The sequence below is a fragment of the Zootoca vivipara genome, chromosome Z (assembly GCF_963506605.1).
Source record: "Zootoca vivipara chromosome Z, rZooViv1.1, whole genome shotgun sequence".
Lineage (NCBI taxonomy): Eukaryota > Metazoa > Chordata > Lepidosauria > Squamata > Lacertidae > Zootoca > Zootoca vivipara.
This window is the reverse complement of record NC_083294.1, coordinates 12162237-12186905: the sequence shown is the minus strand read 5'-3', so window position 1 is coordinate 12186905 and position 24669 is coordinate 12162237. Positions and strand designations below refer to the sequence as shown.

Genomic DNA, 24669 nt, shown 5'->3' with positions numbered 1-24669 from the left:
ACACTAATTGTTTGTTTGACTTCAAAGCATTTTCATTCTGCTCTTCAACCAAAACAGCTCCCAGAGTGGCTTACATATCAATAAAGCAAGACAATCCCTGTCCATTGGCTAACTGTCTACCCTGAGTGATGTGACATGAAAGAAAATAGGTATGAGGAGGGGAGAGGAAAAAGCAAGCTCAGGGACAGGTTCTTAACGTTAAATAGTAGCCTGATGGAATGCAAATGCAAAGGCCATGGCTAGATGGCAGTTGAAGGCTGGAGAAGTCCAATGGTCCCTCAGCAGAGCTGATGTGGTCCCAACCCTCACTCTGCTGCAGCCTGATGGAATGGCTGCTGCCCAGCTGAGAGTTGAGATGAAGCCAAATGCAACTGATCTCTTAGCAGAGCCAGTAGAATAGCTCTGTTTCCATTCTCTTTTTCTGCTGCAGTCCAATGGAATGATCACTACTAGTTTCATGTGAGTCAAACAAAGACGACTGGTAGAATAGCCCTGCTTCTTTTTTCTTTCCCACTCCTCTGCAGCCTGATGGGATGGCAGCCACTAGGTGACAGTTGAGGGAGAACCAAAATCAATTGGTCTTTCAGCAGAGCCTGTGGAATAGCCCTGCTTCCCTTCTGTCCTTCTGGCTTCACAGCCAGACAGAATGCCTGGTGCCAGGCTGAGAGCTGGAAAGAGGGACGATCCAGTGTCCCTGCAAGAAGGAATTTAAAGAAATTGGAGCTCATCAAGTGGGCTCCTGGGGGGGAAACAAAGGAGTTTTACATAACTGACAAAATCCACTCTGGCCACTTCTCTTTCCAGCCTTGATGTGGCTGAGCTATGTCTGCCTGGTCTTTGACACTAGAGAGGAAGCAGAGGAGGAACGTTGCAACCAGACACCAAAGCCAGCAAGTCAGCTGGAACTCTGTAACCCCACGCCATGTCCAGCAAGGTAAAAGTGCATAGCATGAGCATAAGTGTGAATAAATCTTGCAGATCTAGCCTTGTATTCCTTTCACAGGCCCTTGAGGCACATTTGCAGCCCGGAAGAAAGAAAAAGGAATCCACTCACTCTTGAGTTTACAAACGATTCCTTGCCTGACGGTCACCTGGAGATTATTCCTGCTTGCCACCAGTGACCGGATCCATGGTTTTGTCACAAGCCCAAGGAAGTTGATGGAATACCGGTAAGTTGATTTGTGTCTGTCTCCTCCTTTCCGGCTCTCTCTCCAGCTGGGAAGTGAAGGAACTTGCTCCATGCCCTGTGACCTGTGGTGGAGGAAAGATACCCCTCTTGGTTCGCTGCATCCGGCGAGACAAGAACACAACCCGGACTCTTCCTCACTCAAAATGTAGCCGGATGCACAGGCCAGCTGGCAGCAGAGAATGTGCTGTGGAGCCATGCCCAGCAAGGTAAGTGCCAATCGTTTTGAGGGCAGTGGCCAAGGAGAGCCTTCTTTGTCTTTTATGATGAATTCACAATCTCTTGAGCCAGGTCTGGGATTGGCCTGTTAACAGTGGGTGGAACTGAGGGTGGGACCCATGTTGGCCCCCGGGTGCTTTTGATTCAACAACTGGGTTCTGTTGTTCTGGGTTCTGCCAGGTGGTCCTACAAAATGGGCACGTGTAGCACCAGTTGTGGTAGAGGCGTGATGCGCAAGATCCTGTACTGTGCACGGGCGACGGGGGAGAAGGCGGAGGAAGAGATTGTACCAGACACGGTCTGTGAGAATTTGCCTCGCCCCGAAGAGCAGGAAGTGTGCAACCTGGAGCCATGTCCCCCAAGGTCATTCATTAGTTGTACAGTACATTCATTTAACTGGAGTCTTTTCCTCATCGCCACAAATATTATTTTGTTATTATTTAGCCAACTTATAGACTGCTTATCTGTCTAAAGGTAAAGGGACCCCTGACCATTAGGTCCAGTTGTGACCGACTCTGGGGTTGCAGCACTCATCTCGCGTTATTGGCCGAGGGTGCCGGTGTACAGCTTCCAGGTCATGTGGCCAGCATGACAAAGCTGCTTCTGGCAAACCAGAGCAGCACACGGAAATGCCGTTTACCTTCCTACTGTAGCGGTACCTATTTATCTACTTGCACTTTGACGTGCTTTCGAACTGCTAGGTTGGCAGGAGCTGGGACCGAGCAATGGGAGCTCACCCCGTCATGGGGATTCAAACCGCCGACCTTCTGATCAGCAAGCCCTAGGCTCTGTGGTTTAAGCCACAGCACTACTACCATATATCTAGGAAAGTTGTTTGTTCAGTGTGCATTTGAATTTTGCAACCCAATTTAGCATGATGGTTCCTGAGGTGAAGAGGCAGATATTTGTCTATATTGGAATACAGTTGAAAGCAATTTTGAATTAAGATGGTGGACTGAACCTTTCAAATCTTCAATGATTTTCTTTTGTTTCTTGAATTCCCAAGGCATGCCAGCTACGAGGCTGCTTTTGTTGTTGTTTAGTCGTTTAGTCGTGTCCGACTCTTCGTGACCCCATGGACCATAGCACGCCAGGCACTCCTGTCTTGCACTGCCTCCTGCAGTTTGGTCAAACTCATGTTCGTAGCTTCGAGAACACTGTCCAACCATCTTGTCTTCTGACGTCCCCTTCTCCTAGTGCCCTCAATCTTTCCCAACATCAGGGTCTTTTCCAAGGATTCTTCTCTTCTCATGAGGTGGCCAAAGTATTGGAGCCTCAGCTTCACGATCTGCCCTTCCAGGGAGCACTCAGGGCTGATTTCCTTAAGAATGGATAGGTTTGATCTTCTTGCAGTCCATGGGACTCTCAAGAGTCTCCTCCAGCACCACAATTCAAAAGCATCAATTGATGCTTTTGACGAGGCTTTTGACAAGGAATTGATGCTTTTGATGAGGCTGCTAGTTATGCATAAAATATCTTCAAATGGTTCAGACTGAGACGAAGACACTAGAACAGCAACAACAAAATGTCAAAGGCTCTGAAACATGCAACAGCTCTTTACACATAAACAGATAGCTTTAAAAATTGCTACATATAATTTTTCTTATTACCTTGATGTTTTAGATTGAATTTGAATGTGGTGTGTAAATTGCTCTGGGCTGTATTTATGAAGAGCAGTATAGATAGATATTCCCAAATGTTCTGTGCAAAGTGGAATGATAGGAGTGCCCTGTTAAAATCGGGGGATGGTGCACAGGGCAGTTGTGTGTGTTTATTTGGCTCACTGATCAACTCTCTTCTATCTCTATCTCTCTCTCTCTCTCTCTCTGAGAAGGTGGAAAGTGACAAGAATGGGTCCGTGTTCCTCCTCCTGTGGACTTGGAGTAGCCACCCAGTTGGTGACTTGCATGCAGCTTTCTGGGGGCCAAGAGATTGAGCTGGCTAAGAGCCAGTGCCGAGAAGCAGAGAAGCCCCCCTTCAGTGTGCCTTGTGTGATCCGGGTCTGCCCTTATGAATGGAGGGTCACCAAATGGACACAGGTAAACCTTTCAGTTAGGGGTGGGGAACTAAAGCCTTGAGGTCACCTGGCCTCTCTATCTGGCCAGCAAAACTCTTCCCAGGCCACACACACCCCATTCACCTTGCTTCATATCTCAAGTGCTTTTGCCTGGCTAGAATGTGTCCCTGAAGTCTGACAATGCCTCTTGCTTGGATGGAAGATGGAGAGGGGGTGGGGTGAGTCTGTACAAAAGCAAAATTTCAATCCATTGCTCCTCCCACTTATGCCTCTGGCCCCAACAACAACAACAGGAATGTGGCCTTCAGAAGGCTGCCTAGAAGGGAATGTGGCTCTCAGGCAAAAAATGGTTTCCCACCCCTGGTTCAGGCTTCAATACCATTCAGAGATGTATTGGAATTAGGACAGAGCTGTGTTGCTCTCAAGAACACCCCCCTTGGCACTTGCCAAGGCCCCCTGCCCCTCTCGTTATTATTTTTTTACTTTGAGGACTTGTTCTGGTGGCATTGCCTGCTATTTTTGTCAGTCTTTGTTTTTTTGGGAAAGTGGTTATATGTTTTGTCTGTTTAGAGAGGGGGATTCAGTATCACTAGCTTTTCTTCTGTGAAATGGGCATTTTGTGGTGCCCACCACAGTTTTCTTAGATTTCCAAATGTGACACCCTCCAGCCCAAACTGGTTGTGGGGGGTCCTGGGTTAGACTCTTTGGCTAGAGCTGGATCAACCTAGCTTCAAATCCCAAATGGAAAAGGAAAAGGCAGCATAGAAGTGTCAAAGCCAATGATAGGACAGTTGGGGGTGATGTATAAAAGTGTTTCCTGCCCATATTATTCCAGGGCTCCTCTCATCCGAGAATACTTACTGTGCATTTAAAAATAGCTTCTGGGTTTCTCCCTCCAGTGTTCTGCCTCTTGTGGGAATGGTGTTCAGACACGACAGGATTTCTGCATCAATCCCGAAACTGGGGCACGGGTCAACCCCACCTTTTGCATGCACTCCCCTAAGCCTGTGATGCTGCGAAGTTGCTCCGTCACTCCCTGCCTTGAACAGGCCACAGAAGGTCCAGTCTCCAGCTCAGATCTCAGGACTTTGCCGCCTCCTACAGAGCAACTGATGACTGCAGTGAACATTGTCCCTAAAAAGCCACACCATAGAGCTTTGGACCTTCCACAGCCTGATGGACTAGCTCCTTCCAAGAAACGATTTGAGGATATACTGTGGGACGCTGGTGAGTACAGTTGCACAGCTTGTATTTACTTATGTGTGGTTATCACTAGACTTCGCCTTTTAACAGGGGCTGCCAACCCTTTTTAGGCCAGGAAGTACATTTGTGAGGAAGTGCAATTGGTGGGGCATATTTGAGAGGCCACCTCTTTCCCTACAGACTCTCTTGGGTGTTAATATCAGAAGAGCCTTCAAAAGTTCAGGGGTGGTGGTTGCCTGGAAGAGAGCATTCTCTGTGGCAGCCCCTAAAGAGAAGGCTGTACAGATGTACTTTTTTACCCTGGCCGTTGACACCTGAGTTGTGTGTGGTTTTGGACCCACCCTGTACCTATGATTGCTATTTGTTTTAAGTGTTCTTAGTAGTAAATTCCTAATTGTTGTAACCCACCTTGGGACCTGCAGGAGAAAGGCAGGTAATTATTTAATAACAATAAATTCATAAAATGGCTGTTGCAGGGCATGGCATAATGACTTCAACATAAGAGAAGCTGGTGCTCTGGTACTGAGCTATGCCCTCTTAAGAACATAAGGAGAGCCTACCAGATCAGTCCAAGGGCCCAGCTAGTCCTCTTCTCACAATTGCTGATCAGATACACTAATGGGAATGGCATTCAGAAGCGTTGCTGCTTTTCCTCCTTTGCAGGTCCCTGTGGGCAGCTGTTCCTAAATTCCACTGGGTTGATCAACATGACTGGGGTGCAAGCCAGTGACTGCATTGTCGCCATTGGCCGCCCCTTAGGAGAGGTCCTAAGGGTGCAAGTGCTGGAGAGCTCCCTGAACTGCAGTGCAGGTGAGTGTTTGGTTCATAGCCTTGGAGGACATGAGAGCTGGGGAAGCCACCAGTTCAAATCTTAACCAGGATATGCTAGGCTGAAATAGTTTCCCCACCCTATTCATAGAATCATAGAATCGTAGAGTTGGAAGAGACCACAAGGGCCATCCAGTCCAACCCCCTGCCAAGCAGGAAACACCATCAAAGCATTCTTGACATATGGCTGTCAAGCCGCTGCTTAAAGACCTCCAAAGAAGGAGACTCCACCACACTCCTTGGTAGCAAATTCCACTGCCGAACAGCTCTTACTGTCAGGAAGTTCTTCCTAATGTTTAGGTGGAATCTTCTTTCTTGAAGTTTGAATCCATTGCTCCGTGTCCGCTTCTCTGGAGCAGCAGAAAACAATCTTTCTCCCTCCACCATATGACATCCTTTCATATATTTGAATATGGCTATAATATTCTGTGGCCTGAATTGAGATTATAGGTGCCTGTCCCTGGCAGTTTAGGATGGGAGAGAAATCCAACTGAATTTGCATTGAAATTATGAAATATCATAATTCACATTTTCTGAAACAATTCATGAACCAAAGCACAGCCCTCCTTCAAAATTTCTGCAATGCAGTTCTCCAGCCTCAGGTAATGTGTGCAGGAAAGCATGCTTTTGGGTAAAGTTCACGTATATATATATATATATATATATATATATATATATATATATACATATATATATGTGAAAATAGTGGTTTATAAATATTTTTGCAATTAAGATTACAAACAAGCACGTGCATATAAAGATAAAATAGCAGGTTATGAGAAATAGCAGCTAAATGTTCATGAGGACCTTTTAAAAAAATTACACACTGGTGCAGAAACACAGTGAGCACAAAATCGGGAAAAAAATTAGCAACTGAGAGGAACCAAGATGGACAGAATTAATTGCAGATGGACAGAATTAATCAGCAGACAATCTCATTTGTTATAAAATGGTTGTGGGTGATCAGTCTGACAACATCCCTTGTCTTTTGCTCCAGGTGACGTGATGTTGTTTTCTACGCGGATGATGTGGCGGACAGGCTGTAAGAAGCTGATGCATTCTACCATAAACACCAGGACCAACACGCTGGTGGTGAGACAGCGCCGCCTGGGTCCTGGGAATGGAGTTTTCCTTTGGTATAGCAGCAAAGTGGCAGCTAAGAGATACCACCAAGGTAGGTTTGGTTGCTGCCACCCTGAGCTGGCTCCACTGGAAGTGAAAAAGGGAGCTCTAAGAAGGGCTTAGGCCAGGTTCCATGAGAGACATGAGGTCTGTGGCTGGATCCTCTGGTACCTTTTTCAGAGTGTAAAAATAGGTTGGTGCACGGGCCACACAGGCCAGGCACATGTGTTAGGGGTCGGGCACACTGCTGAGCAGTGAACTCAGCCATGGGAGCCTACCACTTCCCTTGCTTTTAATGTTTTGTTCTTGTAATGCAACTACAGTCTGTTTACAGTCTGACCTTTAAAGCCCTAAACGGCCTCGGTCCAGTATACCTGAAGGAGCGTCTCCTCCCCCATCATTCTGCCCGGACACTGAGGTCCAGTGCCGAGGGCCTTCTGGCGGTTCCCTCGCTACGAGAAGCCAAGTTACAGGGAACCAGGCAGAGGGCCTTCTCGGTAGTGGCACCCACCCTGTGGAATGCCCTCCCACCAGAGGTCAAAGAGAACAACAATTACCAGACCTTTAGAAGGCATCTTAAGGCAGCCCTGTTTAGGGAAGCTTTTAATGTTTGATGGATTTCTGTATTTTAATGTTTTGTTGGAAGCCGCCCAGAGTGGCTGGGGGAACCCGGCCAGATGGGCGGGGTATAAATAATAAATTATTATTATTTTCATTGCTACTTTGTCCCTGCCTTGCTCTGAGGAAGGGAAAGCGGGTCCTTTCATAGAGTGAGGCATTTGGGGGAGGGATAGTCTAGGAGAGTTCCTGGATTGCTGTCATTTTTCCAGGGCAGCTAGGCATTCTCTTTCAAAAACATTTGTAAAGTTTTAAAGCACAAGTAAAACCCCTGGACTCATTGCTCTCTTCTGCATCCATTTCCTTAACCACAGATTGTGACGTGCAGTTGTTTGGTCCCAGTGGGAGAATAGTGACCCCTACGCCTTTGGCAGGCTGGGAACAACAAGGGGCTTGCAGGACATTTGTTGACGTGGCTCCAAGGCATCGCATTGCCATTCACGCTGCATATGTGGACCCAACAGCTGACTCCAACCAAACACACTCCAGTTACATCTCGGTGAGAAAACTGCACAGAGTAAGGGTCCAGGTGTCACACACTAGGAGAATAAAAGCAAAACATTAATCAGATGCAAGGGTGGGGAACCTGATCAGCACTCAATTTACAGCGGTGTGGGTGGTTCCTTCTGCGCAGGGCGCTGAGCCAAGGGGGTGCAAAACAACAACAGCCTGTATTCATATGGGCACCTACCGTACTGAGAAGATCCATAAAAAGCAACTGTACCAAAAGGAATTATTGTGAAAATAAAAAATATGGGAGGTGAGGAAGACGAGCCAGATTTTCTTCTCAGGGCGACATATTACCAAAGTCCGCCACTGACCTATTGGCTGCATTCCTTCCTGGACAACTTTCTGGGAGCCATTTACCTATGATGAGTAGAGCCAGAGACAAAAGTGTGTGGAGCAATGAGTTCAAATGTTACCTTTGTACAGGGGGCTAGTTTCTAACATGCACTCAGATTTTGTTGTTGTATTCTGCTTTTTCTCTCCCCCCACCCTGCTCCTTTTCCATCAAAATGCTGCTTCTACCCTGGACATTTATGGTGGAATAGCCACACTTGGGATCCCTCCAGAGTCCCATACTAGGTTTGGGTTGTTGTTTTTTCCTGAAATCATGTAACTTTCCACACCACAAATGTTCTGGTTGATTTTTTATCCCACATTTGTTACCCTGTAGCAGAAGAGTTACAGGGACCCAGGTGGCGCTGTGGGTTAAACCACAGAGTCTAGGGCTTGCTGATCAGAAGGTTGGCGGTTCGAATCCCTGCAACGGGGTGAGCTCCCGTTGCTCAGTCCCAGCTCCTGCCCACCTAGCAGTTCGAAAGCACATCAAAGTACAAGTAGATAAATAGGGACCGCTCCGGCGAAAAGGTAAACGGCGTTTCCGTGTGCTGCTCTGGTTCGCCAGAAGCAGCTTAGTCATGTTGGCCACATGACCCGGAAGCTGTCTGCGGACAAACGCCGGCTCCCTCGGCCAATAGAGCGAGATGAGCGGCGCAACCCCAGAGTCGGACACGACTGGACCCGATGGTCAGGGGCCGCTTTACCTTTACCTTTTAGCAGAAGAGTTACCCTTCCAGGGTAGTAATAGTGTAGTTCCAATTTGGGGAAGCATTGCAGAACAACCAATAAAGCAGAAGAATGTGTGAGCAGTCCAGGATAAACCCACCACCAATGCAACAAATGTAGGACAAAGAATAAATAAAATAAACCAGAATGTTTGTGGTGTGAAAAGTTACATGATTTCAGCAGGAATTTTATGGGACATGTGCTGACTGGAAATGGAGCAGCAAGTCCCCCTCGAAACATCTGCAGGTGCAAATGTGTGGGTGGGTATAACCCTCCTGATACCATCATAAGCACAAATAAAAATGAACGTAAAATAAAACTGGAGAAATGAAGGAATCCTTAGGCATTGTGAACATAAGAACATAAAGAAAGCCTGCTGTATCAGGCCAAGGGCCTACCTAGTCTGGCATCCTGTTCTCACAGTGACCAGCCAGGTGTCTGTGGGAAACCCAAAAACAGAACCCGAGCACAAGAGCACTCTCCCCTCCTGTGGTTTCTAGCAAATGATGCTCAGAAGCATTGCTGGCTCCAACTGTGGAAGCAGAGCATAGGTAACATGGGTGGTAGCCATTGATAGCCCTCTCTTCCTTGATTTTGTCTACTCTTCTAAAGCCGCTCAAGTTGATGGTCATCACTGCCTTCTGTGGGAGTGAGTCCCATGGTTTAACTCTGCACTGCAAAGTATAGTTTAACTGTTGTGGGTGTCACGTTTCTGGGCCTTTGGCTGACCTGACCTTCCATTCTTCAGATCCGAGATGTTAATGCCATGAAGACCGCAGTTTTCCATGGAAACCAGCCATTCTACTGGGAGTCGGTTGGGAGCAGGGCCGAAATTGAATTCAGCAAAGACTTTGCCAGCGTCGGTTTCCAAGCAGAATACTGGGTCACTTTGCCCAAATAAACACAGCCTCAAGTTGTTTCAAGGGCAACTGTTCATCCAAGGCTTATATAGCCAGGGGAAGTTAGTAAACACAGTTTGTCTTGTAAGAGGGATGAAAAGTGATATCCGCTGAAAAACTCTTAGAGGTTAAAGGAGCCGCCCTTTTTTTTTGCACCTGTTCCCATTGCTGCAGAAGGGAGGGGCTTCTCGTGCCTGAACTCACCCTGGCTCTGCCACTGTCTCAGGTGGGGATCTCCACCTGGTCAGTTATTTTTCCTTCAAATGCTGCTTCTTCTTTTCTAACAGGGTTGGTCCTGCTCCTCTCATGTGCTAAAGTCAACAAACACATTCCTCTTGGAGATCTGCCAATAAAGTCTTTATATGGGGGGTGAACCTGAAAAGTTGTTAGCCTGAAATCAAAAATCCCTGCACCTGTGTACTGTATCATGTAAGCCTGGGTCGGCCAATCTCTGCTGTCCTCTACCTGGAAATTATTATTCCAAATGCCTCTGATTTTTAGGTGAGATGTTTTAATATAAACAGTATATCGAAAAATGCAGTGTGTTCAAATATGTTTGCAGCTGTGTGTGTTACGCATCTACACTCACTACAGATACAGGCTTGGCCATGGCACGCTGGAGGATGAGTAGACTCAGTTGCAAATGCAGGTTTTCCAACTCTTGAATGTGAGGTAAACAGTGTTGGAGTTTGGCGTATATCTTCCTATATACCTAAAAATCTAAAGCTGTCATTGTACAGCCAGCGGCGGAGCATATGCCCACGCTGCCCAGGGTGGGCATGCTCCCGAGGGGGGCGCGGTGCGGAGGGTGCCCTCCCAGGTGTGGAATGAACTGCAGCACAGGGTATAAATCGGGGGAGTTTGTTAGGATTCATTCCCCGTCTGCAGTCATGGGGTTATTGTGTATCATATGACTGTATGTGTTTTCATGCCCACAGAGTGGACGTGACGTAGACAGGATACACTAAAGTCCTCAGCTACACTAAAGTCCTCGATCTATCCATTGTTTCTTATAGCATACCCTCCAACATTTCTGTGATGAAAATGGGGACATCCCATTCTATAATGGTAATTTTACCATATATACTCCACACATCTAACTGGAATTTCAGAAATAGACTGGAAAGAGAAGTTGCTGAATTGCAACTTATTACCAAACTTAAAACCATGGAGAGACCTGGTTTGAATAGATCTAGTTACAGGTTTCTGACGTAGTCGAAACAAAATAACAAAATTCCTTCCATTAGCACCTTAGAGACCAACTAGGTTTGTGATTGGTATGAGCTTTTGTGTGCATGCACACTTCTTCAGGTATCTATTAGAGACCAAACTGAGTTGGTCTCTAAGTCTAAGGTGCTACTGGAAGGAATTTTTTATTTTGTTTGGTCTGAATAGAGACATTGGATTCTTATCTCATTATACATGATAAAACTATTTTTAGCCATCTCACCCATTGCTTTTTCCTGTAAGACCAATTGCAGTCGTTAACAGTTTTACCACACCTATCAGTCAATCACCCATTCCCACCACCCTTCTGAGTAATACCCCTCCCCACCCTCTCCCTATATATAAGGGTCTGGTGATTTCTGTTTCAGTGTATCTGAAAAAGTGTGCATGCACATGAAAGCTCATACCAACAACAAACTTCGTTGGTCTCTAAGGTGCTAATGGAAGGAATTTTGTTATTTTGTTTCGACATCTGACTGGGTTACCCTAGTCACTCTGGGCAGCTTCATATATATATATATATATATATATATATATATATATATATATATATATATATATATATATACCTAATAAAACCTTAAACATTAACAAAACAAAAACCACCATCCAATATATATATATATATATATATATATATATATATATATATACACACACACACACACACACACACACCTAATAAAACATTAAACATTGACAAAACAAAAACCACCATCCCTATACAGGATTGCCTTCAGATGGCTAAGGGTCCGATAACTCCTTGCCCTCCAACATTTCTCCAATGAAAAACACAGACCTCCTAAGGAAAAGTGGGACATTCTGGGATCAAGTCAGAAACGGGGGCAGCTTCTTTAAATCAGGGCCACCCCTGGAAAACAGGAACACTCGGAAGCAATTTTTATTACGTGGCTTCGAAATTAACAAGGGAGTTGCAAAAGGTCAGTCTACTTTTCCCTCCTGAAGTCTATGGATGAGAGATGCAGACAGCCCTTCCTCCTCTTGCAAAGGGGGAGGGGACCCAGAATGCAATACAAAGGGAGAAGCGCTTGGGGGGGGCGGACAACTGGTTGGGGTGGGCGGGGCTGTCTCCATTGTCAGCTGGAGCTGCTTTTAAATGGGCAGTGGGTGTACAGCGATGCGCTGAGGACTAGGATCCTGCCCGGGGCTGGGGGCGGGGGAGAAGTCACAGTGGCAAGCAGCAGAGGAGAAAGGTGGATTTACCTGCCGATTAACACACATACCCAAGGGCAGGATGAATTCCCATGAAGAGCAGCCTCAGTCAGATGCAGCTACTGCTGCTGCTACCCCGTCTTCCACCGATGATGATGGGATGACCTGGTGGTACAAGTGGTTATGCAGACTCGCTGGCATCATTGGGGGCATCTGTGAGTATTTCCTTTACTCCTCCTACCCCACCGTTTCCCCCTCCAGTGATTCCCCTACCCCCGCACCTCCAGAACAAAGTCCCAAGACCCAATTTGCCTCCTATGGTTGGGGCTTGCTTTGCACCCGCTGGCTGATTTTGTGTCTTTGGGGGATTATTTGCTTTAATTTTCTCTCCTGTAGGGGGCAGGGGGATACCACTGCAAACTTTTTGTACACATGTTTTGGGGCTGGTTTTTTTTATTAAGAAAAACAAAAACATGTTTTGCCACTCTTTTGTTGTGAGCTATCAAGAGGACTAGGCTATTGACTGCCTTCATTTAAATATAGTTTGCAGGTAAATAAATATCCACGTCAGGGTGTGTGGTATGCAAAACAGATCAAAAGTGCAACAGGGTAGTGCCTATTTTGCATTAGCAAATGCTTGTATTTCTGCATTACGTTTTGGTGTTTGATTGAGTTACTCAAGAGTCACTTCATTGTATTTGTTTTTATTAAATATTTATATCCCGCCTTTCCTCAAAGGAGCTCAAGGCTCTTCCCCTCCCCATTTTATCCTCTCAACACAACCCTGCGAGGTAGGTGAGGCTGGGAGGCAACGACTACTCCAAGCTCAGCCAGTGGTCTCTCTCATGTCTCAGTCTACAGTGGTGTCATGTGGGGAACACCTACCCAGTCTCTGCTTGTGCCTAAATGCCCCCCACCATCCTGATTCATAAGAATTCCCTGACTGAATCAGATCGAAGGTCCAACCAGTCCAAAACCCTGGCCAGCCGGATGCCACCAGGAAAGCATTAAGAATGGTACAATGATATTAGCCATTCCATATTCTTCACCTCCAGGATCTGATATTCAGTGGGTACTCTGCTTCCGAACATGGAGGCTCCACTATCTTATCAGGTCCAGCCAATGTTGACTCAGGCCCCACCTGCACTACACATTTAAAGCAATAACATACCACTTTAAACAACCATGACTTCCCACAAAGAATCCTTGGAACTGTAGTTTGCTAAGGGTGCTGAGAGTTGTTAGAAGACCTTCTATTCTCTTCACAGAGCTACAGTTCCCCGAGTTCCCTGTGAAGAGGGATCAACTATTAAACCACAGTGGAATTGTAGCTCTGTGAGGCAGGGGCATGGGAACTGGGGCCTTATTAGTGGTGACTCCATGCTCCAAGTTATTTGCATATGTCTGCCATCAGCACAGCTGGACTTTTTATATAAAAACCACATGTTTCCAGGGTCTTTTTCCTTGAATGATTTAATAGGGCAGCTGGCCTGAAACTTTTGTTTTAGTTTAGTGTTGTTGCTGGCTTTATTCTAATTTTAAGTTTCTTTTCATTCACTACAATGGCACTTTGCTAGCCTGTGGGTTAGTTAAGGGACCTGGTTTGACTGATTTGTTTTTGTTTTTAATTGAAATGTTATATTGCATTTTGTGTTTGCCATAAGCTGCCTTGCAAGGGTGTTGCTCTGAAAGGTGGCCTGGAAACCTTCAAATAAATAAAAGCAGATAGATGGAATGAAGCTCTTTGCAAAAAGTGCACCCACTCTTCATTCAGGAATGGAATGGAGGGCATGGCTGCCCAGGAAGGCATGTCTGTCCAGCCGACTGGGTACAGGAGCACTCCGCGCTATACCACATAGCTGTCAAGTTATCCCTTTTTTTAAAGGGAAATTCCCTTATGCTGAATAGGCTTCCTCGCGAGAAAAGGGAAAACTTGACAGCTATGCTATACCATTTTGTTGCAGAGCCCATTTGTATACTGTAGTTGATTTGCTCGTTCTCTGGTATGTTTGCATTTCTAAGCAGAGTTTACTTTTGTAGAAGTCAGTATTTTTTTAAAAAAAGTGTCTTGCAAAGGCTGAGTAAGTTGGGGACGGTGCCTGAAACACTTGCTTATGACTTGAAAGACCTTCTCCCTTGCTACACCCAGCCCTGAGTACCTGTTCCCAGTTGCTTCTCTGTAATGTGATGTCTTACTCATGGTTTAGGGCACACCTGATAACGCGCGGTTGAACTTTTCTCCTGCTGTACTTTGCTCCCTATGTTTAAACTTGTTGGGTAACCTTTTGTCAAGCTGGTATTCCTCAGCCCCAGGCCACTCTTTCTGTTCCTTGGATCCCTCTTCATGCCACAACGCCTCACCAGCCAAGTGTTGACCCCTCCTTGAGCAGAGGCGCCAGGTTACCCCCAAGATTGAGGGGCCCCGGCAGATGTGGCGCGTGTGTGTGACATCACAGGCATGATGCATGTGCAAATTCATGTCCTCAGAAGGAGGCCGAGCACTCTGGCGGAGGCTGGGTGCTGAAACTGCCGCACACACTGTGTCCCCTTCAAACACATATCCAGGAGAGTTTTTGCCCTTGAACTCTGATAATGCTTCCTGCATGTCTACATGGAGGTTAGAGAGGGGTGTGTTAGGCTGTAGAATTTGGCCTACTGTACAAAAATTCACATTCATTGTCCCAGCCACTATTCTCCTGGCTGCATGGGCGAGCTAGCTCTGAATATAGTAGAATTTGGCTGGGTTCCACTTTCTGCTTTGCCTACCCACTTGCTAGGGAAAGTTTCACCTACTAAAATTCTCAGACCTTTGGCTGCTTTTAAAGGCAGCGCTTCCCCCTGCCCCTCCCCACCCACAAAAAAGCAACTATGCCATGAACAGTCCGAAAATAAGCCTTGGAACCACCTGGGATTTGGTCCTCATTAAACTTGCAGCAAGGTTCTCTGCATCCGATACAGCATCAGACCCCTTTCGCGGTCGTCAGCAGGTAACTTAATCCCAGTATTATGCGACACTGCTCATGAAAAAACAAGGGCCAGCAGAGCTGAGTTGACAAGAAATAATGCCACAAAGAAAACAGATGCAAACAGATGCACTCAGTCCTCCACACACACACACACACACACACACAAAACCCCTACAAAAATTAATTTTGGAAACATTTTCAGAGTTTGTAGAAAACAAACGTCCAGTTCTCAAAGCTCTTGGAACCCAGTCTGGTTACGTCCAGGAGAATCACATAAAAGTTTTTCCTCTGCTATGAAAGCGGAGCGTGGCCTTAGGCAGGTGACTAGCCCTCAGTGTCAGAACCTGCCCTCAGAATGGCCACAAAATTCTGTGCAGCTTCATTTCTCACAGTCCATGGTTGAACTGTGGAACTCACTCCCACAAGATGTAGTGATGACAACCAACCTGGATGGCTTTAAAAGAAGATTCGTAGACAAAATCATGGAGGGACAAGGGTATGGATCCCGATGTTCTACCTCCACTTTTGGAAGCAGTGAATACCATTGTTAGTGTGCCTCTTGGAGTGAAGTCAGACTGCTGTGACCTTCTATGGTGTGCAAGCCTGGGCAGTATTGGGGGCTCCAGGGTTGCCCAGACTACAAGCCTCTGGTGTTTGGCACCAGCTTGGCTGCAGGATGTGCTGAAAGGAGGACTGCAAGGCGCCACCCATCCACCTTTGGGACTCAACTCCAAATTTGTGTAGGATTTACTCCTTAGCCTTCCCTGCCCCCCTGAATATATCCCACAAGGCAGTGGAGGTTTAGGATCAGAGTTTTCCTTCAGCTAGATGGGCTACCTTCCTAGGTTGATGAGCCCGATCTGTCCCTCACTTCCCTCTACAACAGGCATAGGCAAACTCTGGCCCTCCAGATGTTTGGGACTACAATTCCCATCATCCCTGACCACTGGTCCTGTTAGCTGGAGATGATGGGAATTGTAGTCCCAAACATCTGGAGGGCCAGAGTTTGCCTATGCCTGCTCTACAACATGAATGCAAAACGCCTTCTTGACTATTGGACCCAGTTTTGGTCTCATCCACTCAATCTGCCAGAGCCTGTCTTCACATGCAGGGGAAGTCCCAGTGTATACCAGTGACAGACCAGTTGCTGGGAAATGCAAGTGGTTAGAGTGTGCTGTTGCACTCAAGACCTTCTTGGGAGCCTCCCAGAGGAATCAGGTCGGTCACTGTGAGTACAGGATGCAAGACTAGATGGCCTTGATCCACCAGGGCTGTTATTAACATTTTCTACCTGCATTGTCCTTTCAGCGTGTGCCTCTGCTGGCCTCTTTAACTGTGTGACCATCCACCCTCTCAACATCGCAGCTGGCGTTTGGATGATGTAAGTAAACTTGACTTCCTTTGCGATGACTATTTGTTTCGAGTACCGGGGTGCTGCAAATCAATGGCAGCTGAGATGAAAGTCTGTTGCAAATGCAGAGGCAGGCAATGAATGATTTGTCCTGGTGGGATGTGTGGCTTTTGCACTGCCCACTCAGCACAGTCTCTGGCCTTCCTTTTAATAATAATATAAAAAGTAGTAACGTATATATGGGATTTGCCATTAGCTCACCAGCGCCAACTAGTGTCACATTTGTTTAATGCACTTAAAGTGCACTTAAAACGTTATATTTGCAGCTCCCACAGCTTCTGATTGGCTACAGGATGCTCCTACAGCCAATCGGAAGCCACGCCTTGGTTTTCGAATGGTTCTGGGAGTCGAACGGACTCCCGGAACGTATTCTGTTCGAGAACCAAGGTATGACTGTACTATTTAAATAGGCCCCAGTAAGGTTATAAAAGCTTAGAACCTAAAACAGCCTAAGTGTTTCACTGGCTGTGGTGCCTAGGACTTTTGAGAAAAGGCAAGCAAGAGTTGGCATGTAGAAGTTTATAAAATTATGCATGGCATGAAGAAAGTGGGTAGAAAGAAGTTTAAATCCCTCTCTCATAATGCTAGAACTCATGGGCGTTCAACATGGCTATAAGTCAAATAATTTAGGAAGAAGAAGAAGAAGAGTTTGGATTTGATATCCCACTTTATCACTACCCGAAGGAGTCTCAAAGCGGCTAACATTCTCCTTTCCCTTCCTCTCCCACAACAAACACTCTGTGAGGTGGGTGAGACTGAGAAACTTAAGAGAAGTGTGACTAGCCCAAGGTCTCCCAGCAGCTGCATGTGGAGGAGCGGAGGCTTGAACCCGGTTCCCCAGATTATGAGTCTACCGCTCTTAACCACTACACCACACTGGACAGACAAAAGGGTGGACTTCTTCTCTCAGTGTAGAGTTGAACTATGGAACTTGCTCCCACAGGAGGCAGTCATGGCCACCAACTTTATGTTGTCTTTAAGAGAAGATTAGGTAAATTCATGGAGGAGAAGGCTATCCATGATTTCTAAGCTATGATGGCCCCTCCCTGCCACCACAGTTCAAAGCAGCAATGCTTCTGAATGCTGAAGGAGAAGAGAGAAGGAGAAGAGAGAAGCTCTGCTTGTGGGTTTCTTATTGGGGCAACTGGTTGGCTACTGTGAGAACAGGATGCTGGACTAGATGGGCCATTGGCCTGATCCAGCAAAAAAATTCATGCGTTCACCAGATGGGCCCTTTCATTATGGATGGGGTGGGTTCTCTCTGGTTTTGAGTGTGACTTCTTGCCCCAAAGGTTGAATGCCTTCGTCCTTTTCCTGTGCGAGGCCCCCTTCTGCTGCCAGTTCATCGAGTTTGCAAACGCTGTGTCAGCAAGGGCAGACAAACTGCGCCCATGGCAGAAAGGTGCCTTCTACTGCGGGTAAGTGTGTCTTAGGGCTGGGAGTATCTCTGGACCGCCAGGATTGTGCCAGAGGGATTCAAGTGCATACCAGAGCTCTAAATTTGCACAGTTCAAGTGCTCTGGCATAACAAATCCGCAGTAAACACAACAAAGCATACTCTTTGTGGTTTGGAAGGTGACGATGACTAGTGAGAAGAATCGCAGAATCATAGAATTGTAGAGTTGGAAGGGACCATGAAGACCATCTAGTCCAACCCCCTGCAATGCAGGGATCTTGTACCCAACATGGGACTCAAACCCACAACCCTGAAATTAAAAGTCTCATGCTCTACCAACTGAGCTATCGCAGAGTTCATTTTTTTAATAAAAAAGGCATTTGTACCCTACTCTTCAGCCAAAAAGGGTTCCCATAGCAGCTTGCAATACAAACAAAACAAGACAGTCCCTACCCAGAAGCTTAGAATCTAACAAGAACCCACATGACACACAAGGGGGTAAGGACAGGGAGGGTAGAGGAAAACAAAAAACACAGGCGCAGATTTCTAGACTGTATTGCCCATCTGGCACTGTATAGGGTCAGGAGGTGCCTGATGGAGCTGGGCCTCAAGTAAAGCTGACGAATTGAGCCGGGCTTCCCTTCTCTCTCTCTTGGCGGAGGGAGTGGGGGTGGAATGGCTGCCCTCAAGTAACAGTTAAGGAAGAAGAGGCCTGATGGAGGCTGGCCTTCTCCCTGGGAAGAGGGGTTGATAATTAAACTACTCTGGGAATTGTAGTTCTGTGAGTGGAATGGGGATTTCCTAAAAATTCTCAGCTAACTACAATTCTCAGGATTCTTTTTTTTTTTAGGGGAAACCATGACTGTTTAAAACAATATAATAAAGCTTTAAATGCATGGTGCAGATGTGGCCAAAATCTTTTTTTTAAAAAAAAATATATACTGTATATATAAAAAGTTCATGAGTGTTGCCTGGCGTATGCTTCCTAGAAAAGTTGTTAATGGGCAATATCTCATATTTGGAGTAGACCTGTTCAGTCCTTTGTCCAGTAACTTTCAGTGAATCTACTCTGACACTGACCTGTTGGATATCACCCAGTATGTTTAAAATACAAATTGTTCTAAACTTTCCCCCCTTGAATGACTTTGGTTCTTGAAGCTGGGTATGTTTTCCCTCTCCACAGACGCCTTTCCAATATCTGGTTTGTATGTACCCTAAATCTAGTTGTGTGGTTAAAACACATTGTAATTCATGGGCATGCCTAACTTGGGTTCATTCATTTTAGTGGGTCATTTCAGTGACCATTTGGAAGCGAAAAATCTGAGGTCACAAAATCCTGTACCAGCAAACGCTTGGTCCATATTTGGGTCCTTTTTTTGCTAGGCATCCTGTGTTGAAGTGGATTGCAGCACAACACTGCCTTAACTTCACAAGTTTCCTTTCTTTCCCCCCAGGATGGCTATATTCCCAGTTATACTGAGCCTGACTCTGACAACTTTATTAGGCAATGCCATTGCCTTTGCGACGGGAGTGCTCTATGGACTTTCAGCATTAGGCAAAAAGTAAGAGAGAAGAGTCTTCCCTTCCTCCCTGTTTCAGCCAGTGGATTGCTAGTCTTTCTTGTGTGCTGTGCCTGTCAAAACCACCACTCACTCCAAGCTCCTATGCTGTCTTTTGCCTTTTATAGGGGAGACGCCATCACATACGCAAGGATGCAGCAGTTGCAACGGAAGCAAACAAACGAAGAAGGGGTGACAGGAAGTGTCGAACCGCAGGCCGTGTGACATCACCATTCCTTTGAGGCCAGTCATTCCCATCTCATTGAAAAGCAAAGCTTGGGAATTCACTCCAGCCTTAGAAACTGACCTTGGAATCCTGTGCTGTGAAACTCTTTCAAAACTTCTAATTTCAAGCCGGAGAGTGCAGAATGAAAACATACCTTCCCCTTTCTCCCCAGAACATTTTTTTTTAAAAAAAACACATTCATGCAACACTGTGAATCTTATATGCTGCAACTTTAAGACGGCAGGATTTAATGTGGGGACCCTCCCTTCTCCCACCCTGCTCCTTTCTCAGGTTGGTGTGAAACCAAATAGGGTGAACAAGCCCCATTTGTCACACCACTGTGGTGGACTCTTAGTCGGCTGTTAAAAGGCAGTGTTGCAACAGCCTTTTGATACAGTTTTTGCAGCTCAATACAGTACTTCTGAGATCATCAGAAGCCACATTGTGGGCCTTGATTTTATTTTCACATTTGGGGTGATGGGGAAGCTATTTTGGGAGCTGGAAAATGTGGTACCAAATCAATTCTAGGACCTCAGCGTTGAATATTTGAGCCACCAATCCAGTCTCTGATTTGGTGTTTTCCTTTAGTTACAAACTTTGGGAGCTTGATGGAACTTGCTGTCTTCCTACTTTAGAGTCTTGTTTTTTTTTTCCTCTGCATTGCAGAGAATTATTCCTCTGATGAATTTTTAGACCCATTTCTTTAGTAATTTAAGAACTGAGCAAACTGTGTTGATTTGTGAGATGCATTTTCTTAAGGAGAGAAATTACAGTGGTACCTCTGGTTAAGAACTCAATTCGTTCTGGAGGTCCATTCTTAACCTGAAACTGTTCTTAACCTGAGATACCACTTTAGCTAATGGGGCCTCCTGCTGCGCCGCCGGAGCACGATTTCTGTTCTCATCCTGAAGCAAAGTTCTTACTATTTCTGGGTTAGCAGAGTCTGTAACCTGAAGCGTTTGTAACCCGAGGTACCACTGTACTTGAAAACCCTTAGTTTGTTTGCATTTGGTCTTTTTCCTTTTAGGATTCTTCAGCAGTGAGGGGGGGGAATACCTTTTGCTGTGGGGGAAAAGGATAACTTTTTGGAGTGATAATGGCTTCCGAGGGTGGAAAGGGCAGCCGTTATTGCATCCCAAAGTCTAGCAAAGGACCCCCTGCTTCCTTGAGAGAACTGTCACTCTCACTTTGCAGCAAAGATGGCCAGGGGTGGCATGAGAGAATTATTGGTTTACAATACCTCAAAGCATTTCAAGTTAAGGGCCGCAGTAAGCCCCGTCCCCCATAAAAAACACTTGAACTGCAATTATAGGCATTTTTTGTACATGTTAAAAGCACAAATCTTAGGTTCCATAATGCAATACTGTAAAATGGTTCAAGCAGTTGGCCAGTTTTGTTTCTGGTCACTGCTTTTTATAACTGGAAAAAACTTCCTTGCCCTGAAATGCTATGCAGTTGCAATCTTCTTAGCTACTGCTTAACCTGTTTGACTACTTGATAATTCCACTTTCCGTATTTATACCCTGTAGCTATAAATTTAATTTATTATTCCTTTTCCTAGTAATTTGCTTTGGAAAGCATAAAAAAACGTATTATTATTCTTTATTTGGAGTTCCTCGAACTGTTCTGGTGGGGATCTGTTCTCTTGGCATATAGAACATGATACTGTACAGGTGCTTTCATTTGCTGGGAAACCATTTCTGTCTTGTAGTGGTAGGTCACTCTCTTTTTAGGAAGAGGAAGACGGGGCTAGTTGGGAACTGAGTAGGGCACAGAAATAGTGTGAAGTACTAATTAAGTCTATAGATGTAGTTGATACAGGGGTGTGTGAGAATCTTACTTGCCAGGTGCAATGTTGTGTTCCACCGCTAAGGGTCAGTATTTTCAAATGCATTTTCAAAAAGAAGTGATGGTGTTATAAGCTTCCTTTAGGAGGAAATGCTTTGCTAGAGATTCCCATTTCTTGTTGAAAGATAAGGTTTCAGAGGAAGGGACCTTTGTCAAATAGCTCACCCCTGTCTCTGAAGAGTGAACAAAGCTGGATCACTGCCATTTTGAAACAGCATAAAAAGAATGAGGCAGTCTCTTCTCAGGCGTAGTTAATTTTTGCGAATAATTATTGGAGACTCTGGATTCTACATTGTAAGAATTTCCTTTTCTTTTACTGTGATGTATAACGGATGGTATTTTCTTGTTTCTAGGATGTGTACTGCACAATATTGTCTGATTTTTCCCTTCAGGAACATACCACTTGTATTCACCAACACCATCTTTCAAGCAGATTGAAACGCAATAATTTAATTCTAGGGTCCCTTCTGAAATTTGTAATTAATGGCAGAATGAAAAGCTGTTGTTTGAAAGACCGTGCATGCATCCTAGTGCAGGGGCACAGAACGCTTCTCAGCTTGAGGGCCACATTCCCTTTTTTTGACAACCTTCAGGGGGCCACTTAGCAGAGGCAAAAGTGGGAGAAACGACAGGTGTAAACTGTACCTTTGTACAGTAGGCAAGTTTCAGCACACACACTCCCTACTTTCTTCCATCCTGGCAAGCAAGCAAGGGCTCTAGGACACATTTCAGCCTGGCAAAACCACTTGAGGATGTGATGCAGGGCTGCTGAAGGGTGTGGCTTGGGGAGCTTTCTGAAGGCCGGCTTGAGAGGCCTGGAGGGCCACAGCTGGCCCCCTGACCCTGAGGTTCCCCACCCCTGCTGTTAAGGGGCCTCAGCAAGAGCTGTGCTGGATCAGACCAAAGGCCCATCTACGGTACTTCAGCATCCTAGTCTTATAGCGGACAACCAGGTGCTTGTGGGAAGCTCACAGGAACAGACCCAAGCAAAGCACAACAGCACTCACAAGTGATTCCCAGCAAGTGGCACTTAGGATGTAAACCGCCTCGAGACCTGCAGGTATAGGATGGTATATAAATTCAATCAACAACAACAACAACAATGCGGCTGTGGCCAGTAGCCTTATTACCCTTCACAAATTTGTCTTAACCCATTTTAAAGCCATCTTTGTTGGTGCCCCTCATGGAACAACTCTCTGGAGTAAAATCCATAGCTCAACTACGTGCTGTGTGAAGAAGCCTATCTCGTGAATTATACGATGCACTAGTGGAGGGATATTGTGTAGAGTATGTCCCCTAGATGTTCTTGCACTACAATTCCCATCAGCCCCAGCCAACATGGGCAATGGCCAGGGATTATGGAAGTTAGATTCTGGAAGGCAACTGGCTGGTCATCCCTGGCCTACAGGATAAGCAACCATGAACAGGTGGCCTCCTCCTTTTCAAGGATGTGAAGCTGCAGGGCCCATGAGGCAGATGAAGCAGCCCACCTTAGCCAGTGGAATCCCATGGGTTAGTGCCGGGGTTGTGCCGCCATGGTAGCAACTAGAAGTTACCATGCAGCTCCAGTAAGTGAGGCTTTGAGGGGGCGCTGCTGCAAGGGCGCACCTCCCCGTTTCTCCTCAGTTGGCAAAATGGGATGGGCCACTTCTGTGAAGCTGAGACTGCTGGCTTGCATCACTGGTCTACGGGGAAAGGGTTGATCTGAGTAAACCAGTTTTTATTCTGTGTAGAATCCCTTGACAACCACTCGTTTGCTGAACCTGCCTGTCACTGATCCTCTTTTTGTGTATGCAGTGAATAAAAAGACCATTCTACCTCTGGTAATAAGTTCTTCAGTTTCAAAAGCTACTTACTACAGTGGAATGTGTGTGTGTTTGTGTATGTATGTGCTTCCTGCTGCTAAAGAATGTACTCTGGAAACAGAAAAAGCAGGATGCATTCTATAGAGCTGATTCCTGTGGATTAAAGAGCTTCTAACCTTTTTGATCTTTTCAGAGCTATTTCAGACTTAGAGGAGCTACTTCCTATCTTATGAAAATTGCACGTGTTTCACTTTTTCTGAAAGTTCCCCAATACAGAATTGGGTGCTTTCATGGGCGTACCCAGGATCAAAACTAGGGGGGGCAAGGGGAGGGGCCAAGGCACGGAAGGGGAGGGGCCACAAAGTGGGCGGGAACAGCGAACTCGCGCTCCACCGGGCTGTGCCCCTCCCTAGAAGCAGGGCTGGTGGGCGGAGGCGGAGCCCAGCCCAGCGGAGCACGAGTTCAGCGTTCCCGCCCGCCGCGCCGCGCTCTCTGGTTCCCCGCCGCGCTTGGCCTTGCCAGAGGGCGCGACGGGGAGCTGGAGGGAGGGCGCAGCGCGGCGGGCGGGAACGGCGAACTCGCGCTCCGCCGGGCTGTGCCCCTCCCTAGCAGCAGGGCTGGTGGGCGGAGGCGGAGCCCAGCCCAGCGGAGCGCGAGTTCGGCGTTCCCGCCCACCGCGCCCCGCTTCCTGGTTCCCCGCCGCACTTGGCCTTGCCTGAGGGCGCGCCGGGGAGCTGGAGGGAGGGTGCGGCGCGGCGCGGCGGGAATGGCGAACTCGCGCTCCGCCGGGCTGTGCTCCGCCTCTGCCCACCAGCCCTGCTTCTAGAGTAGGGCAGCTGCCCTAACTTGCCGCATGGTGGGTACGCCCTTGGGTGCTTTGCATAGTTTTTCTTTTTAATCACCCCAAGTTCTAACCATCACGATTCCAGAAGATAGCTTAATGTGGCTGATGAATGTTCAAAAGACCAAAAGTGAGGGGGGAGATATCCAGCGATTGAGGGTTGTGGGGAGTCTCAGTACTACTGAAAAGCTCCTAGTTCTTCTGCAGTTGTTGAGCTTAACCTAGTCCAGGCATGTCCAAAGTCTGTTTCGGGTGCCTAATCCGGCCCCCCAGTCGGTTTAATTCGGCCTCTGTGGCATTTTATTTCCTAAAATCCTAAAAAAAACCTCAATAACTTCAATCCTAAAAAAGATTAACAACTTTGGTTGGCCCCTTGGTCGGTCCTCGTGGCCCTTCGTTTCATCAAATCTGGCCCTCTTTGAAAAAAAACTTTGGACACCGCTGACCTAGTCCATAAAGCCTGCCCCCCCCCATTTCTCCATTCCCCTCTTGTGCTCTCTTCTTTGCCAAACAATTATTCATTATTTGAAAAATGGCACTATTAAAGCCTGGGATG

At 46.5% G+C, this 24669-nt stretch overlaps 2 protein-coding genes across 6 annotated transcripts in view; both read left to right on the top strand.

The window, feature by feature from the left end:
* Window positions 1-10905, top strand: part of ADAMTS13 (ADAM metallopeptidase with thrombospondin type 1 motif 13) — a 41398-nt gene extending 30493 nt beyond the window's left edge. For 2 of the 5 annotated variants that reach the window (XM_060270653.1, XM_060270654.1), the window contains 9 exons: window positions 805-934; window positions 1216-1395; window positions 1586-1768; window positions 3240-3444; window positions 4322-4649; window positions 5289-5435; window positions 6451-6627; window positions 7508-7710; window positions 9511-10905. In XM_060270653.1, coding sequence (XP_060126636.1) covers window positions 805-934; window positions 1216-1395; window positions 1586-1768; window positions 3240-3444; window positions 4322-4649; window positions 5289-5435; window positions 6451-6627; window positions 7508-7710; window positions 9511-9663 — 1706 coding nt within the window. In that variant the 3' untranslated portion in view covers window positions 9664-10905. The remainder of the gene's footprint in view (window positions 1-804; window positions 935-1215; window positions 1396-1585; window positions 1769-3239; window positions 3445-4321; window positions 4650-5288; window positions 5436-6450; window positions 6628-7507; window positions 7711-9510) is intronic. The other 3 variants (XM_060270650.1, XM_060270651.1, XM_035112658.2) reach the window with 2 other exon arrangements.
* A 1084-nt stretch (window positions 10906-11989) lies between these two features.
* CACFD1 (calcium channel flower domain containing 1) lies at window positions 11990-23506 on the top strand. Its single transcript, XM_035114137.2, has 5 exons — window positions 11990-12276; window positions 16336-16408; window positions 17731-17856; window positions 19289-19396; window positions 19522-23506. The coding sequence occupies exons 1-5, from the start codon at window positions 12144-12146 to the stop codon at window positions 19616-19618; spliced, it is 537 nt and encodes a 178-aa protein (XP_034970028.1). The 5' UTR covers window positions 11990-12143; the 3' UTR covers window positions 19619-23506.
* Window positions 23507-24669: the final 1163 nt, after the last annotated feature.

Excerpts from the sequence above, each read along its gene's own strand:
- CACFD1 (XM_035114137.2), top strand. The coding sequence starts at position 12,144 with ATGAATTCCCATGAAGAGCAGCCTCAGTCAGATGCAGCTACTGCTGCT. Across the intron at positions 12,277-16,335 it reads TGGCATCATTGGGGGCATCT|CGTGTGCCTCTGCTGGCCTC; the intron begins GTGAGTATTTCC and ends TTGTCCTTTCAG. Across the intron at positions 19,397-19,521 it reads CTTTCAGCATTAGGCAAAAA|GGGAGACGCCATCACATACG; the intron begins GTAAGAGAGAAG and ends TGCCTTTTATAG.